Source organism: Oncorhynchus clarkii, chromosome 33 (genome assembly GCF_045791955.1).
Source record: "Oncorhynchus clarkii lewisi isolate Uvic-CL-2024 chromosome 33, UVic_Ocla_1.0, whole genome shotgun sequence".
In the NCBI taxonomy this organism is placed as follows: Eukaryota; Metazoa; Chordata; class Actinopteri; order Salmoniformes; family Salmonidae; genus Oncorhynchus; species Oncorhynchus clarkii.
Window position 1 is genome coordinate 39,068,073 of NC_092179.1, and position 16,967 is coordinate 39,085,039.

Sequence of the window (16,967 nt, forward strand, 5' to 3'; positions counted from 1 at the left end):
ATATAACCAGAGTGTCCAGACTACTAGACTGAATCTGGGTGTATATAACCAGACTACTAGACTGAATCTGGGTGTATATAACCAGAGTGTCCAGATTACTAGGTTGAATCTGGGTTTATATAACCAGACTACTAGACTGAATCTGGGTGTATATAACCAGAGTGTCCAGATTACTAGGTTGAATCTGGGTTTATATAACCAGAGTGTCCAGACTACTAGGTTGAATCTGGGTTTATATAACCAGACTACTAGACTGAATCTGGGTGTATATAACCAGAGTGTCCAGACTACTAGACTGAATCTGGGTTTATATAACCAGAGTGTCCAGACTACTAGACTGAATCTGGGTTTATATGACCAGACTACTAGACTGAATCTGGGTTTATATAACCAGAGTGTCCAGACTACTAGGTTGAATCTGGGTTTATATGACCAGACTACTAGACTGAATCTGGGTTTATATAACCAGAGTGTCCAGACTACTAGACTGAATCTGGGTTTATATAACCAGACTACTAGGTTGAATCTGGGTTTATATAACCAGAGTGTCCAGACTACTAGGTTGAATCTGGGTTTATATAACCAGAGTGTCCAGACTACTAGGTTGAATCTGGGTTTATATGACCAGACTACTAGACTCAATCTGGGTTTATATAACCAGAGTGTCCAGACTACTAGACTGAATCTGGGTTTATATGACCAGACTACTAGGTTGAATCTGGGTTTATATGACCAGACTACTAGACTGAATCTGGGTTTATATAACCAGAGTGTCCAGACTACTAGACTGAATCTGGGTTTATATAACCAGCGTGTCCAGACTACTAGGTTGAATCTGGGTGTATATAACCAGAGTGTCCAGACTACTAGGTTGAATCTGGGTTTATATGACCAGACTACTAGACTGAATCTGGGTTTATATAACCAGAGTGTCCAGACTACTAGGTTGAATCTGGGTTTATATAACCAGAGTGTCCAGACTACTAGGTTGAATCTGGGTTTATATGACCAGACTACTAGACTGAATCTGGGTTTATATAACCAGAGTGTCCAGACTACTAGGTTGAATCTGGGTTTATATAACCAGAGTGTCCAGACTACTAGGTTGAATCTGGGTTTATATGACCAGAGTGTCCAGACTACTAGACTGAATCTGGGTTTATATAACCAGAGTGTCCAGACTACTAGACTGAATCTGGGTTTATATAACCAGAGTGTCCAGACTACTAGGTTGAATCTGGGTTTATATGACCAGACTACTAGGTTGAATCTGGGTGTATATAACCAGACTACTAGGTTGAATCTGGGTTTATATAACCAGACTACTAGGTTGAATCTGGGTGTATATAACCAGAGTGTCCAGACTACTAGACTGAATCTGGGTTTATATAACCAGACTACTAGGTTGAATCTGGGTTTATATAACCAGACTACTAGACTGAATCTGGGTGTATATAACCAGACTACTAGGTTGAATCTGGGTTTATATAACCAGACTACTAGACTGAATCTGGGTTTATATAACCAGACTACTAGACTGAATCTGGGTGTATATAACCAGAGTGTCCAGACTACTAGACTGAATCTGGGTGTATATAACCAGAGTGTCCAGACTACTAGACTGAATCTGGGTTTATATAACCAGACTACTAGGTTGAATCTGGGTTTATATAACCAGACTACTAGACTGAATCTGGGTGTATATAACCAGACTACTAGGTTGAATCTGGGTTTATATAACCAGAGTGTCTGGGATACCCTCGCTATTTGTATGAATTTAGTTCAGATGTTTTGTAATAATGTATTGAATGAAGTGTAAAGAACTAGGTTTGTATTTATTTTAAATTATTTTGTTTTATTATATGGAGAACCACTTTTTTATTGTAACTTATCTTTTTACTGTATTATCGATAACTTCTTTTTACTGTATTATCGATAACTTATCTTTGTACTGTATTATCGATAACTTCTTTTTACTGTATTATCGATAACTTCTTTTTACTGTATTATCGATAACTTATCTTTTTACTGTATTATCGATAACTTATCTTTGTACTGTATTATCGATAACTTATCTTTGTACTGTATTATCGATAACTTATCTTTGTACTGTATTATCGATAACTTATCTTTTTACTGTATTATCGATAACTTATCTTTTTACTGTATTATCGATAACTTATCTTTTTACTGTATTATCTATAACTTATCTTTTTACTGTATTATCGATAACTTATCTTTTTACTGTATTATCGATAACTTATCTTTTTACTGTATTATCGATTCTGCATTGTTCATATATTTCTTGATACACTATCCTTGTTGGAAAATGAATTATGCACTACTACTGCTACTACGAATCAACATTGATGCAATTGAAACATGTTGTATAGGTTTGTATAAGAGATATACACTGTGTGTTTGGATACAACAACTGTTGAGAGAAAATATTAAACAAATGTTGGAACAATCGGTATGCATTCAGCTGTCTCATTGACTTCCTGTACATAGAATAGCCTTTTGTAGCAATCCACTGCAATATTGTTGTTCCGTAGGTGATGGACGTGTTTCATTTAATCAACATGTTTCCCAAAATAGCACCCTAGTCCTTTAACAGAGCCTTCAGAAGATATTGGGGCGGCAGGGTAGCCTAGCGGTTAGAGTGTTGGAACTAGTAACCGGAAGGTTGCAAATTCAAATCCCCGAGCTGACAAGGTACAAATCTGTCGTTCTGCCTCTGAACAGGCAGTTAACCCACTGTTCCTAGGCAGTTAACCCCACTGTTCCTAGGCCAGTTAACCCACTGTTCCTAGGCCAGTTAACCCACTGTTCCTAGGCCAGTTAACCCACTGTTCCTAGGCAGTTAACCCCACTGTTCCTAGGCCAGTTAACCCACTGTTCCTAGACCAGTTAACCCACTGTTCCTAGGCCAGTTAACCCACTGTTCCTAGGCAGTTAACCCACTGTTCCTAGGCCAGTTAACCCACTGTTCCTAGGCCAGTTAACCCACTGTTCCTAGACCAGTTAACCCACTGTTCCTAGGCCAGTTAACCCACTGTTCCTAGGCAGTTAACCCCACTGTTCCTAGGCCAGTTAACCCACTGTTCCTAGGCCAGTTAACCCACTGTTCCTAGACCAGTTAACCCACTGTTCCTAGACCAGTTAACCCACTGTTCCTAGACCAGTTAACCCACTGTTCCTAGACCAGTTAACCCACTGTTCCTAGACCGTCATTGAAAATAAGAATTTGTTCTTAACTGACTTAACTAGTTAATTAAATAAAGGTAAAAAAAAAAAAAAAATATATATATATATATATATATATATATATTCACACCCCTTGACTTTTTCCACATTTTGTTGTCTTGCAGCGTGAGTTTAACATGGATTCAATTGAGATTTTATGTCACTGTCCCAACACACAATAAATACCCCATAATGTCATAATAGAATTAGAATTTATGCAAATTAAATACCCCATAATGTCATAGTAGAATTAGAATATATGCTAATTAAATACCCCCATAATGTCATAGTAGAATTAGAATTTATGCTAATTAAATACCCCCATAATGTCATAGTAGAATTAGAATTTATGCAAATTAAATACCCCATGATGTCATAGTAGAATTAGAATTTATGCAAATTAAATACCCCATAATGTCATAGTAGAATTAGAATGTATGCCAATTAAAAGTAAATACGTATTCAAACTCTTTGTTATGGCAAGGATAAATTATGTTCAGGAGTAAAAATGTGCTTAACAAGACACATAGTAAGTTGCATGGACTCATCACTCTATGTGCAATAATAGTGTTTTAACATGATTTTGGGGTTTGTATAACCGGAGTGGCCACACATACAATTATCTGTAAGGTCCCTCAGTCGAGCAGTGAATTTCAAACACAGATTTAACCACGAAGACCAGGGAGGTTTTCCAGTGCCTCGCAAAGAAGGGCACCTATTGGTAGATGGGTAAAAAATAAATAAAAGCAGACATTGAATAACCTTTTGAGAATTGTGAAGTTATTAATTTCACTTTGGAAGGTGTATCAATACACCCATTCACTACAAAGATACAGGTGTCCTTCCTAACTCAGTTGCAGGAGAGGAAGGAAACCGCTCAGGGATTTTCACAAAGATGCCAATGATGACTTTAAAACAGTTACAGAGTTTAATTGCTGTGATAAGAGAAAACTGTGGATGGATCCATAACATTGTAGTTACTCCACAATACCGACCTAAATCACAGAGGGAAAAGAAGCCTTTACAGAATAAAAAATGTTCCAAAACATGCATCTTGTTTGCAATATGGCACTAAAGTAATACTGCAAAAAATGTGGCAAAGAAATTAACTTTGTCTTGAATACAAAGTGTTATGTTTAGGGTGAATACAACACATCAATGAATACCACTCTTCATATTTTTAAGCATGGTGGTGGCTGCATCATGTTATGGGTATGCTTGTCATCGGCATGGACTAGGGAGTTTTTTTAGGATAAAAAATGTCATCCTAGAGGGATCCCTGGATCAGTCTGCTTTCCACCAGACACTGAGAGATGCATGCACCTTTCAGCAGGACAATAACATACAACACAAGGCCAAATATACACTGGAGTTGCGTACCAAGATGACATTGAATGTTCCTAAGTTACAGTTTTGACTTAAATCGGCTTGGAAATCTCCGGAAAGACTTGAAAATGGCTATCTTGAAATGATCAACAACCAACTTGACAGATCTTTAAGAATTTTAAATGTTGAACAATCCATGTGTGCAAAGCTCTTAGAGACTTACCCAGAAAGACTCACAGCTGTAATCGCTGATTTCAACATGTATTGACTCAGAGGTATGAATACTTATGTAAATTTGATATTTTTGTATTTAATTTTCAATAAATGAGCAAAAAAATGTCTAAAAACATGTTTTCATTTTGTCATTATGGGGTAAATGTGTGAGAATCAAAGTACATTTAATTCACTTTGAATTCAGGCTGTAACACAACAAAATGTGCAATAATATGTCAAGAGGTATGAATACCTTCTGATGGCATTTTGACCAGGAACCATGGTTGGTCTGTCATACCCAGGTAACAGGTAATTTACCAGGAACCATGGTTGGTCTGTCACACCCAGGTAACAGGTAATTTACCAGGAACCATGGTTGGTCTGTCATACCCAGGTAACAGGTAATTTACCAGGAAGGAACCATGGTTGGTCTGTCATACCCAGGTAACAGGTAATTTACCAGGAAGGAACCATGGTTGGTCTGTCATACCCAGGTAACAGGTAATTTACCAGTAACCATGGTTGGTCTGTCATACCCAGGTAACAGGTAATTTACCAGTAACCATGGTTGGTCTGTCACACCCAGATAACAAGTAATTTACCAGGAAGGAACCACGGTTGGTCTGTCATACCCAGGTAACAGGTAATTTACCAGGAACCATGGTTGGTCTGTCATACCGAGGTAATAGTCAGGTCATTTACCAGGAAAGAACCATGGTTGGTCTGTCATACCCAGGTAACAGGTAATTTACCAGGAACCATGGTTGGTCTGTCATACCCAGGTAACAGGTAATTTACCAGGAAGGAACCATGGTTGTTCTGTCATACCCAGGTAACAGGTAATTTACCAGGAACCATGGTTGGTCTGTCACACCCAGGTAACAGGAAATTTACCAGGAAGCATGGTTGGTCTGTCACACCCAGGTAACAGGTAATTTACCAGGAAGGAACCATGGTTGGTCTGTCATACCCAGGTAATTTACCAGGAACCATGGTTGGTCTGTCATACCCAGGTAACAGGTAATTTACCAGGAACCATGGTTGGTCTGTCATATCCAGGTAACAAGTAATTTACCAGGAACCATGGTTGGTCTGTCATACCCAGGTAACAGGTAATTTACCAGGAAGGAACCATGGTTGTTCTGTCATACCCAGGTAATAGGTAATTTACCAGGAACCATGGTTGGTCTGTCATACCCAGGTAACAGGTAATTTACCAGGAAGGAACCATGGTTGGTCTGTCATACCCAGGTAATTTACCAGGAACCATGGTTGGTCTGTCATACCCAGGTAACAGGTAATTTACCAGGAAGGAACCATGGTTGGTCTGTCATACCCAGGTAATTTACCAGGAACCATGGTTGGTCTGTCATACCCAGGTAACAGGTAATTTACCAGGAACCATGGTTGGTCTGTCATACCCAGGTAACAGGTAATTTACCAGGAACCATGGTTGGTCTGTCATACCCAGGTAACAGTCAGGTCATTTACCAGGAAGGAACCATGGTTGGTCATGCGTGCTCAGCCCTCTCCTGTACTCCCTGTTCACCCATGACTGCGTGGCCACGCACGCCTGCAATTCAATCATGACGTTTGCAGATGACACAACAGTAATAGGCCTGATTACCAAAAATGATGAGACAGCCTACAGGGAGGAGGTGCCAGTAAAATAACCTCTCCCTCAACGTCAACAAAACGAAGAAGCTGATTGTGGACTTCAGGAAACAGCTGAGAGAGCACGTCCCTATTCACATCGACGGGACCACAGGGGAGAAGGTGAAAAGCTTCAAGTTCCTCGGCGTTACACACCACCGACAAACTGAAATGGTCCACCCACACAGACAGTGTGGTGAAGCAGGAGAAACAGCGCCTCTTCAACCTCAGGAGGCTGAAGAAATGTGTCTTGTCCCCCAAAACCCTGTCAAACTTTTACAGATGCACAATTGAGAGCATCCTGTCGGGCTGTACCGCCTGGTACGACAACAGCACCTCCCACAACCGCAGGGCTCTCAAGAGGGTGGCGCGGTCTGCCCAACGCATCACCGGGGGCACACAGCCTACCCTCCAGGACACCTACAGCACCCGATGTCACAGGAAGGCCAAAAAGATCATTAAGGACAACAACCACCCGAGCCACTGCCTGTTCACCCCGCTATCATCCAGAAGGCGAGGTCAGTACAGGTGCATCAAAGCAGGGACCGAGAGACTGAAAAACAGTTTCTATCTCAAGGCCATCAGACTGTTAAATGGCCATCACTAGCCGGCTACCACCCGGTTACCCAACCCTGCACCTTAGAGACTGCACCACCCGGTTACCCAACCCTGCACCTTAAAGGCTGCTGCCACAAAAACATAGACATGGAATCACTGGCTACTTTAATAATGTTTGCATACTGCTTTACTCATCTCATATGTGTATACCGGGGAGGCAGGTAGCCTAGTGGTCAGAGCGTTGGGCCAGTAAACCGAATGGTTGCTGGATCAAATCCCCGAGCTGACAAGGTAAAAAATCTGTCATTCTGAGCAAGGCAGCGAACCCTCTATTCCCCGGGAACTGAAGATGTGGATGAATAAGGCAGCCCCCCCCCCGCCCCTAGGTAATATAACAGTCATCAGGTAATATAAGTCATCAGTCATCAGGTAATATAACCAGGTAACAGTCATTAGGTAATATAACCAGGTAACATCAGGTAACATAACCAGGTAACAGTCGTCAGGTAATATAACCAGGTAACAGCCATCAGGTAATATAACCAGGTAATATAACCAGGTAACAGTCGTCAGGTAATATAACCAGGTAACAGCCATCAGGTAATATAACCAGGTAACAGCCAATGATGTGCGTCTCAGCGGTTTATCCCTCCGCCTGTTTCAATGTGGTATGAAAATGGTACTCTGTAAAATGAGGCATGAAAACACGTTTCGTAAGATAACAACATGGAACAATGTAGCTGGACCGACACTGGTCTGCTTCACTGGTCTGCTTCACTGTCTCTGCTTCACTGGTCTGCTTCACTGGTCTGCTTCACTGGTCTGCTTCACTGTTCTGCTTCACTGGTCTGCTTGACTGGTCTGCTTCAAAGAAACAAGTCCCACTGTGTTTGATGACAGGTGCTCACCCTCCCGCCAATAACAAGGGAAAATGCCCCGAGTTGTGAAAGAGCCTAGTGGTTTCCCTCTATGGCTGAACAAAATCACGTGTCGCAAAATGGCACCCTATTTCCCTATTATAGTGCACTACTTCTGACCAGAGCCTTATGGGCCCTGTTCAAAAGTAGTGCACTACATAGGGTGCCATTTGGGATGTAGCCAAGCTCTCAGAGGGTCACTTGGCAACTCCTGTGTGCTGAATCTGCCTCAATCTGTCTCAAGCGCACCAGCTCTCCTTTATTGGGTTAAGTCCCAAATGGTACCTGATTCACTACATAGTGCACTACTTCTGACCGGAGCCTGATGGGCCCTGTTCAAAAGTAGTGCACTATAAAGGGAATAAGGTGCCATTTGGGATGTGGGACATGATCTACTGTAAACATCATGATGTGTGTAGAGCCTGGGCCTCAATGGCTGATCTGTTTGCAGTGTTGTCCATATATTTCATTTCATCGAGGGGAATTTACAGTTAGCGTTATACAGTTACTCTATCGGGTGTTCCAGCATCCTAAACCACTTGAGGAGAAGAAAACTGACGTAATCATTTCAAATATTAATAACTGGGTGACGTAGGCACAATATCCCGAACCCTTGGCCATCAGTTCTCTTTTTGACGAATGACTGATTCCACACGTCATTAATTTAGGAACACACATGTATTTATATTATGTCATCTTTTTCTTCATAAATCACCTTCTCTTTTTTTCTGCCTATGATGTTATTTTTGTGTATAGTTTTGCAATTCGGTGTAATAACGTTGACCTGGTTAACCCAGGTAGGGAGGCCGGAAGGGAGGGGGGATACCGGCGGATTGACCTGAATGCAGAGAAAGGAACCACAATGACGTCTCCTAGACAATATAAATACTGTCCCTACCAGGTAGAAAACATGACAACCTACCAAACCAACCCGCAAGGTAAGCAGCCTAATCTGCGATCTTGGTTGTAGTATTACAACAGGTCTCTCTTACAAAATAGATTTATGATCACCTGTAGCGTGTAGTCTATAGGATTAGATAAGGCTGACCTAAATCAAAACAAGTTATCTGACTGTCATTTATTCTTTCCAGGTGAACTGTGATATTTTCGCATTATTATTCAAACTGAAGAAAGACAAATCTCCCGGAGCCAATATGAAGTTCAGCACGGTCCAACTCGTAGCCGCTGTGGTAGTGGTGATGAGCGTCTGTCTGCTGCGCGAATCCGTAGCGCACTCCATCCATCGCCCGCTCAGCGCCCCCCTGCACAGCGCGGATACCGACACCATGGTACAGCAGGTGGCTCAACATGTAAGTTACTTTATCATATTTCATATTCCATAATGGCTTATAATTGTAGGACTATTAACTAAATATATTATATTTGTAGAACTAGTAGCCTATTATTTAGTCAATTTATTCGTGTTTATTTAATTATGATTATGACTTTGAAAAGCCTAATGATGCCATTCCTGTCTGTTTCAACAGGCGCAAAGTTCTGACACCGATACTGACACTAAACTGATGCCAGACATCGATACTAAAAAGGTCTGTCTATTAAACCAATGACTAATGTCATGTTAATCCATGTCTAGCCTACATTATTTTACAGCTTGGTGTGAAATGGTATTTAGTTTAGTGTTGTATTTTCTATTTCTACCACCTGATGCAGCTGTAGGCAATTCTAATCATATCATACTAATGAATTGATGCCTTTTGAACTGAACTTTGAACTGATGTCTCCAACGCAGAACCACAGAGACATCTGCTGCCTGCATGCTAACATCCTGGACTTCTACCTGAGTAACATCCTGACCACTAAGGAGAAGCAGGACAAGCATCATCCTAAACTCCCTGCCCTGAAGGAAGACCTGGCCCGAGTCAGCAGAGACCTGAAGGAACACGGCTGTGTAAGTTCTCCTCTCTGTCATCTGCTTCACCTAAACTCCTTTGTTTCATCCCCTTCTCTCTTCATCCATTCTTTACCTTTTCTACTCCTTCCAATGTTTCTCTGTTTGTCTCTCTCTCTCTCTTCGTTGTCTCTCTTCGTCCCTCTCTTTGTCTCTCTCTTCGTTGTCTCTCTTTGTGTCTCTCTTCGTGTCATTCTTCATGTCTCTTTCTCTCCTCTCCTCTCTCTCTCCCCTCTCCTTCCTCCTCTCTTTCCTCTCTCTCTCCTCTCTCTCTCTCCTCTCTCTGCGATCTTAAGTGTGATATTGTGTAGAGATGGTGTTTATATCAGAGAAAGTGACTGATTTTCTCTCTCTTTCTTCAAGGCTATTAAACACTACAATGACCACCACCACAGCATTGCTTTCCGCAAGAAGTTGTCCGAGGTAATTCTCCAGGATTCCCTGTTCAGACTTGATCATTTTCATACTTGTCACAAAGAAACACGATAAACAAAGCTATGAACAAGAGTTAATGCATTAATCAAAGTGAAAATGAATCCATTGAACATTTGATTGAATGTGATCTTTGTCTAAAACCTCCATTATTTTTGGTTTGTTGTTTCAGATGGAGGAGGGGAAAGGGATCAAGAAAGCCATTGGAGAGATCGACATCCTCTTCACCTTCCTGAAAGACTTCTGTGTGCACGCCTAGATCCAACATCATCCTATATCATCACATAGAGATGTACATCTAGATCCAACATCATCCTATATCATCACATAGAGATGTACATCTAGATCCAACACATCCCATATCATCACATAGAGATGTACATCTAGATTTGAGTCATGCTGTGTTTCTGTACCTTATATCCTATAAGGATATTGTGTGTTATATTTGTATTCATTTTGCATTGCTTATTTATTATTGATCTATTTATTGTTGTTACTAAGCAACATGCAAACTGGTGAAATGTATTTAAAATGCATCCCGATTCTGTTGACATCAGATGTGCAGGGTCTTGAGCATTTCATATGTAGCCCCATGGTGGCCCTTACTTTCTACATCTTGTGCTGGACACAATAATAATACTATATTTATGAAAACTTTTTGGAGAATATATTTAACCAGAGAATTTATTCCATTTTTAAGTTATTGTCATTGTTTTAATGATTATGAAATGTTTAAGTTATTTATACATCTATTGAGCTAATGTGTATTTAGCTATAAAGTGATTGTATTTATATAGGAAGTGAATGCAGCTGTCTGTAACATGGGGAAGGAAATGTATTGAATTTACCACAGTGTTTGTAACCTAAGATTCCTAACATAAAAAACTTTTCAAAAGCACATTCTTCTTGTCAAATATATTATTGTCTTTACACAGTGTACGTTATAGACTTTGACAGACGTGGAATATCTTTATTTTTCCAGAAAGATCTTTACACGGTGTACGTTATAGACTGAGACAGACGTGGAATATCTTTACTTTTCCAGAAAGATCTTTACACGGTGTACGTTATAGACTGAGACAGACGTGGAATATCATTATTTTTCCAGAAAGATCTTTACACAGTGTACGTTATAGACTGAGACAGACGTGGAATATCTTTACTTTTCCAGAAAGATCTTTACACAGTGTACGTTATAGACTGAGACAGACGTGGAATATCTTTATTTTTCCAGAAAGATCTTTACACGGTGTACGTTATAGACTGAGACAGACGTGGAATATCTTTATTTTTCCAGAAAGATCTTTACACGGTGTACGTTATAGACTGAGACAGACGTGGAATAACTTTATTTTTCCAGAAAGATCTTTAGACGCTGAACATACAAACAACATTAAATTCACACATTCAGCACACAACTATATTTCCCATAGAAATACATTGTTCACTGTGTACAGCGACCACACAGCAAGGTTTAAGGGTGAATTCATCAATAAATGGTTCCTAAATTGATTGGGCCAGTTTCCTGGAGATTCTCCATTGAGTCCAGTACTAGACTTAATCTGAGTCCGGAAAACATCTACAGACTGTGATATTGAAATAGGAATCATTTACAGTCAAATTACACTTACAATTTAGGCCTTCATTATTATAGCAAACAATATATAATTAGTCTCTATTCAGTGAGAGTTGATGACAGAAGCAGAAGGGCTGTCATTATGCCCTGAAACATATTATCTAAACCTTGGATGGTCGTTACTGAGAGAGTCTGGAACATATGACCTAAACCTTGGATGGTCGTTACTGAGAGAGTCTGGAACATATTACCTAAACCTTGGATGGTCGTTACTGAGAGAGTCTGGAACATATGACCTAAACCTTGGATGGTCGTTACTGAGAGAGTCTGGAACATATGACCTAAACCTTGGATGGTCGTTACTGAGAGAGTCTGGAACATATGACCTAAACCTTGGATGGTCGTTACTGAGAGAGTCTGGAACATATGACCTAAACCTTGGATGGTCGTTACTGAGAGAGTCTGGAACATATGACCTAAACCTTGGATGGTCGTTACTGAGAGAGTCTGGAACATATTACCTAAACCTTGGATGGTCGTTACTGAGAGAGTCTGGAACATATTACCTAAACCTTGGATGGTCGTTACTGAGAGAGTCTGGAACATATTACCTAAACCTTGGATGGTCGTTACTGAGAGAGTCTGGAACATATTACCTAAACCTTGGATGGTCGTTACTGAGAGAGTCTGGAACATATGACCTAAACCTTGGATGGTCGTTACTGAGAGAGTCTGGAACATATGACCTAAACCTTGGATGGTCGTTACTGAGAGAGTCTGGAACATATGACCTAAACCTTGGATGGTCGTTACTGAGAGAGTCTGGAACATATGACCTAAACCTTGGATGGTCGTTACTGAGAGAGTCTGGAACATATGACCTAAACCTTGGATGGTCGTTACTGAGAGAGTCTGAAACATACAATAACATCAACTATCGTTGACGCGTGTGTGTGTTTCCAAGTGTGTGTACTTGTGTTTGTGTCTGCATGTGTCTGTCTGTCTGTCTGTCTGTCTGTCTGTCTGTCTGTCTGTCTGTCTGTCTGTCTGTCTGTCTGTCTGTCTGTCTGTCTGTCTGTCTGTCTGTGTGTGTGTGTGTGTGTGTGTGTGTGTGTGTGTGTGTGTGTGTGTGTGTGTGTGTGTGTGTGTGTGTGTGTGTGTGTGTGTCTCTGTGTGTATGTGTGTGTTTTGTGTGTGTGTGAGGGTGTGTTGGTGCATGAGTGTGTGTATTGTGTCATGCAGAAAGCGTGCTCCAACAGTGGGATTGTCCAATCAGGAAGTTTACCTGCTTCCTCAGTTCAGGTAAATGACAACATGATGACACCTGAGACAGGTAAACACTTACTTCCTGGTTCCTCTCTGCTCTTCTCTGCTCAGGGGAAGCAGCTGGCGGAGGTTTGGCCGGGGGCGTGGCCGGGGGCGTGGCCGGGCCAGGTTCTTGTATTCCACCTCTGGAGTGTTTAAGGTGATGAAACACAGACAGAGAGAGATAAAGACCTGGAGTTTTTACAGCTATTTCCTGTTCCACATCAGCAGAGGAAACGGAGGATGTATCTTCCTGAGAATTACCCAGAATTACCCCATGGTGACAGTGACTGTGAACCCCCACCACCACACCTCTCAGCTCCTAACTGTTACCCCCACCACCACCACCTCACCTCTCAGCTCCTAACTGTTACCCCCCCCACCACCACCACACCTCTCAGCTCCTAACTGTTAACCCCCCCACCACCACACCTCTCAGCTCCTAACTGTTAACCCCCCCCACCACCACCACACCTCTCATCTCCTAACTGTTAACCCCCCCACCACCACCACACCTCTCAGCTCCTAACTGTGACCCCCCCACCACCACCACACCTCTCAGCTCCTAACTGTGACCCCCCCCACCACCACACCTCTCAGCTCCTAACTGTGACCCCCCCACCACCACACCTCTCAGCTCCTAACTGTGACCCCCCCCACCACCACCACACCTCTCAGCTCCTAACTGTTACACCCCCCCACCCACCACCACCACACCTCTCAGCTCATAACTGTTAGCCCCCCCACCACCACCACCTCTCAGCTCCTAACTGTTACCCCCCCACCACCACCACACCTCTCAGCTCCTAATTGTGACCCCCCACCACCACCACCTCTCATCTCCTAACTGTGACCCCCCCCCCCACCACACCTCTCATCTCCTAACTGTGACCCCCTCCACCACCACCACCTCTCAGCTCCTAACTGTGACCCCCCCCCACCACCACACCTCTCAGCTCCTAACTGTGACCCCCCCCCCACCACACCTCTCATCTCCTAACTGTGACACCCTCCACCACCACCACCTCTCAGCTCCTAACTGTGACCCCCCCCCCCACCACCACACCTCTCAGCTCCTAACTGTGACCCCCCCACCACCACCACCACCTCTCATCTCCTAACTGTGACCCCCCCCACCACCACACCTCTCAGCTCCTAACTGTGACCCCCCCACCACCACCACCACACCTCTCATCTCCTAACTGTGACCCCCCCACCACACCTCTCATCTCCTAACTGTGACCCCCCCACCACCACCACCACACCTCTCAGCTCCTAACTGTGACCCACCCCCACCACCACACCTCTCAGCTCCTAACTGTGACCCCCCCCCCCCACCATACAATGGTGACTATACAATGTTCTGACTAGATATATCAAATGTAACAGACTATATATATAATGTTCTGACTAGATGTGTCCAGAGAGACATTACCTGTTCTGCTGTACGTGGTGCCATTATGGGACAGTCAGAGGCATCTTGTGCACTATGCAGCTGTGCTGCCATGCAGTATGGACCTAACCCAGTTCTGATGACAGAGGTCTAACCCAGTTCTGATGACAGAGGTCTAACCCAGTTCTTATGACAGAGGTCTAACCCAGTTCTGATGACAGAGGTCTAACCCAGTTCTGATGACAGAGGTCTAACCCAGTTCTGATGACAGAGGCCTAACCCAGTTCTGATGACAGAGGTCTAACCCAGTTCTGATGACAGAGGTCTAACCCAGTTCTGATGACAGAGGTCTAACCCAGTTCTGATGACAGAGGTCTAACCCAGTTCTGATGACAGAGGTCTAACCCAGTTCTGATGACAGAGGCCTAACCCAGTTCTGATGACAGAGGTCTAACCCAGTTCTGATGACAGAGGTCTAACCCAGTTCTGATGACAGAGGTCTAACCCAGTTCTGATGACAGAGGTCTAACCCAGTTCTGATGACAGAGGTCTAACCCAGTTCTGATGACAGAGGTCTAACCCAGTTCTGATGACAGAGGTCTAACCCAGTTCTGATGACAGAGGCCTAACCCAGTTCTGATGACAGAGGCCTAACCCAGTTCTGATGACAGAGGTCTAACCCAGTTCTGATGACAGAGGTCTAACCCAGTTCTGATGACAGAGGCCTAACCCAGTTCTGATGACAGAGGTCTAACCCAGTTCTGATGACAGAGGTCTAACCCAGTTCTGATGACAGAGGCCTAACCCAGTTCTGATGACAGAGGTCTAACCCAGTTCTGATGACAGAGGTCTAACCCAGTTCTGATGACAGAGGCCTAACCCAGTTCTGATGACAGAGGTCTAACCCGGTTCTGATGACAGAGGTCTAACCCAGTTCTGATGACAGAGGTCTAACCCAGTTCTGATGACAGAGGCCTAACCCAGTTCTGATGACAGAGGCCTAACCCAGTTCTGATGACAGAGGTCTAACCCAGTTCTTATGACAGAGGTCTAACCCAGTTCTGATGACAGAGGTCTAACCCAGTTCTTATGACAGAGGTCTAACCCAGTTCTGATGACAGAGGTCTAACCCAGTTATGATGACAGAAGTCTAACCCAGTTATGATGACAGAGGACTAACCTAGTTCTTATGACAGAGGTCTAACCCAGTTCTGATGACAGAGGACTAACCCAGTTCTGATGACAGAGGTCTAACCCAGTTCTTATGACAGAGGTCTAACCCAGTTCTGATGACAGAGGACTAACCCAGTTCTGATGACAGAGGTCTAACCCAGTTCTTATGACAGAGGTCTAACCCAGTTCTGATGACAGAGGTCTAACCCAGTTCTGATGACAGAGGTCTAACCCAGTTCTGATGACAGAGGTCTAATCCAGTTCTGATGACAGAGGTCCAACCCAGTTCTTATGACAGAGGTCTAACCCAGTTCTTATGGCCAGAGGTCTAACCCAGTTCTTAAGACAGAGGTCTAACCCAGTTCTTATACAGAGGTCTAACCCAGTTCTTATGACAGAGGTCTAACCCAGTTCTTATGACAGAGGTCTGACCCAGTTCTTATGACAGAGGTCTAACCCAGTTCTTCTGACAGAGGTCTAACCCAGTTCTTATGACAGAGGCCTAACCCAGTTCTTATGACAGAGGTCTAACCCAGTTCTTATGACAGAGGCCTAACCCAGTTCTTATGTCAGAGGTCCAACCCAGTTCTTATGACCAGAGGTCTAACCCAGTTCTTATGACAGAGGTCTAACCCAGTTCTTATGACAGAAGTCTAACCCAGTTCTTATGACAGAGGTCTAACCCAGTTCTTATGGCCAGAGGTCTAACCCAGTTCTGATGACAGAGGTCTAACCCAGTTCTTATGACAGAGGTCTAACCCAGTTCTGATGACAGAGGTCTAACCCAGTTCTTATGACAGAAGTCTAACCCAGTTCTTATGACAGAGGTCTAACCCAGTTCTGATGACAGAGGTCTAACCCAGTTCTGATGACAGAGGCCTAACCCAGTTCTTATGACAGAGGTCTAACCCAGTTCTTATGGCCAGAGGTCCAACCCAGTTCTTATGACAGAGGTCTAACCCAGTTCTTATGACAGAGGTCTATCCCAGTTCTTATGACAGAGGTCTAACCCAGTTCTTATGGCCAGAGGTCTAACCCAGTTCTTATGGCCAGAGGTCTAACCCAGTTCTTATGGCCAGAGGTCTAACCCAGTTCTTATCACAGAGGCCTAACCCAGTTCTGATGACAGAGGTCTAACCCAGTTCTTATGACAGAGGTCTAACCCAGTTCTTATGACAGAGGTCCAACCCAGTTCTTATGACAGAGGTCTAACCCAGTTCTTATGGCCAGAGGTCTAACCCAGTTCTTATCACAGAGGTCCAACCC

General features: G+C 43.1%; 1 protein-coding gene across 1 annotated transcript; it reads left to right on the forward strand.

Annotated features, from left to right (window-relative positions):
* Positions 1-9,067: 9,067 nt before the first annotated feature.
* On the forward strand, positions 9,068-10,520 carry LOC139392872 (interleukin-22-like). Its single transcript, XM_071141186.1, has 5 exons — positions 9,068-9,223; positions 9,401-9,460; positions 9,664-9,822; positions 10,186-10,245; positions 10,427-10,520. The coding sequence occupies exons 1-5, from the start codon at positions 9,068-9,070 to the stop codon at positions 10,511-10,513; spliced, it is 522 nt and encodes a 173-aa protein (XP_070997287.1). The 3' UTR covers positions 10,514-10,520.
* The last annotated feature ends 6,447 nt before the right edge of the window (positions 10,521-16,967 follow it).

Bases quoted from the DNA above. Each gene is read 5' to 3' on its own strand.
- LOC139392872 (XM_071141186.1), top strand. From the start codon at position 9,068: ATGAAGTTCAGCACGGTCCAACTCGTAGCCGCTGTGGTAGTGGTGATG. The intron at 9,823-10,185 runs GTAAGTTCTCCT...TCTTTCTTCAAG, and splicing joins ACCTGAAGGAACACGGCTGT to GCTATTAAACACTACAATGA. The intron at 10,246-10,426 runs GTAATTCTCCAG...TTGTTGTTTCAG, and splicing joins TCCGCAAGAAGTTGTCCGAG to ATGGAGGAGGGGAAAGGGAT.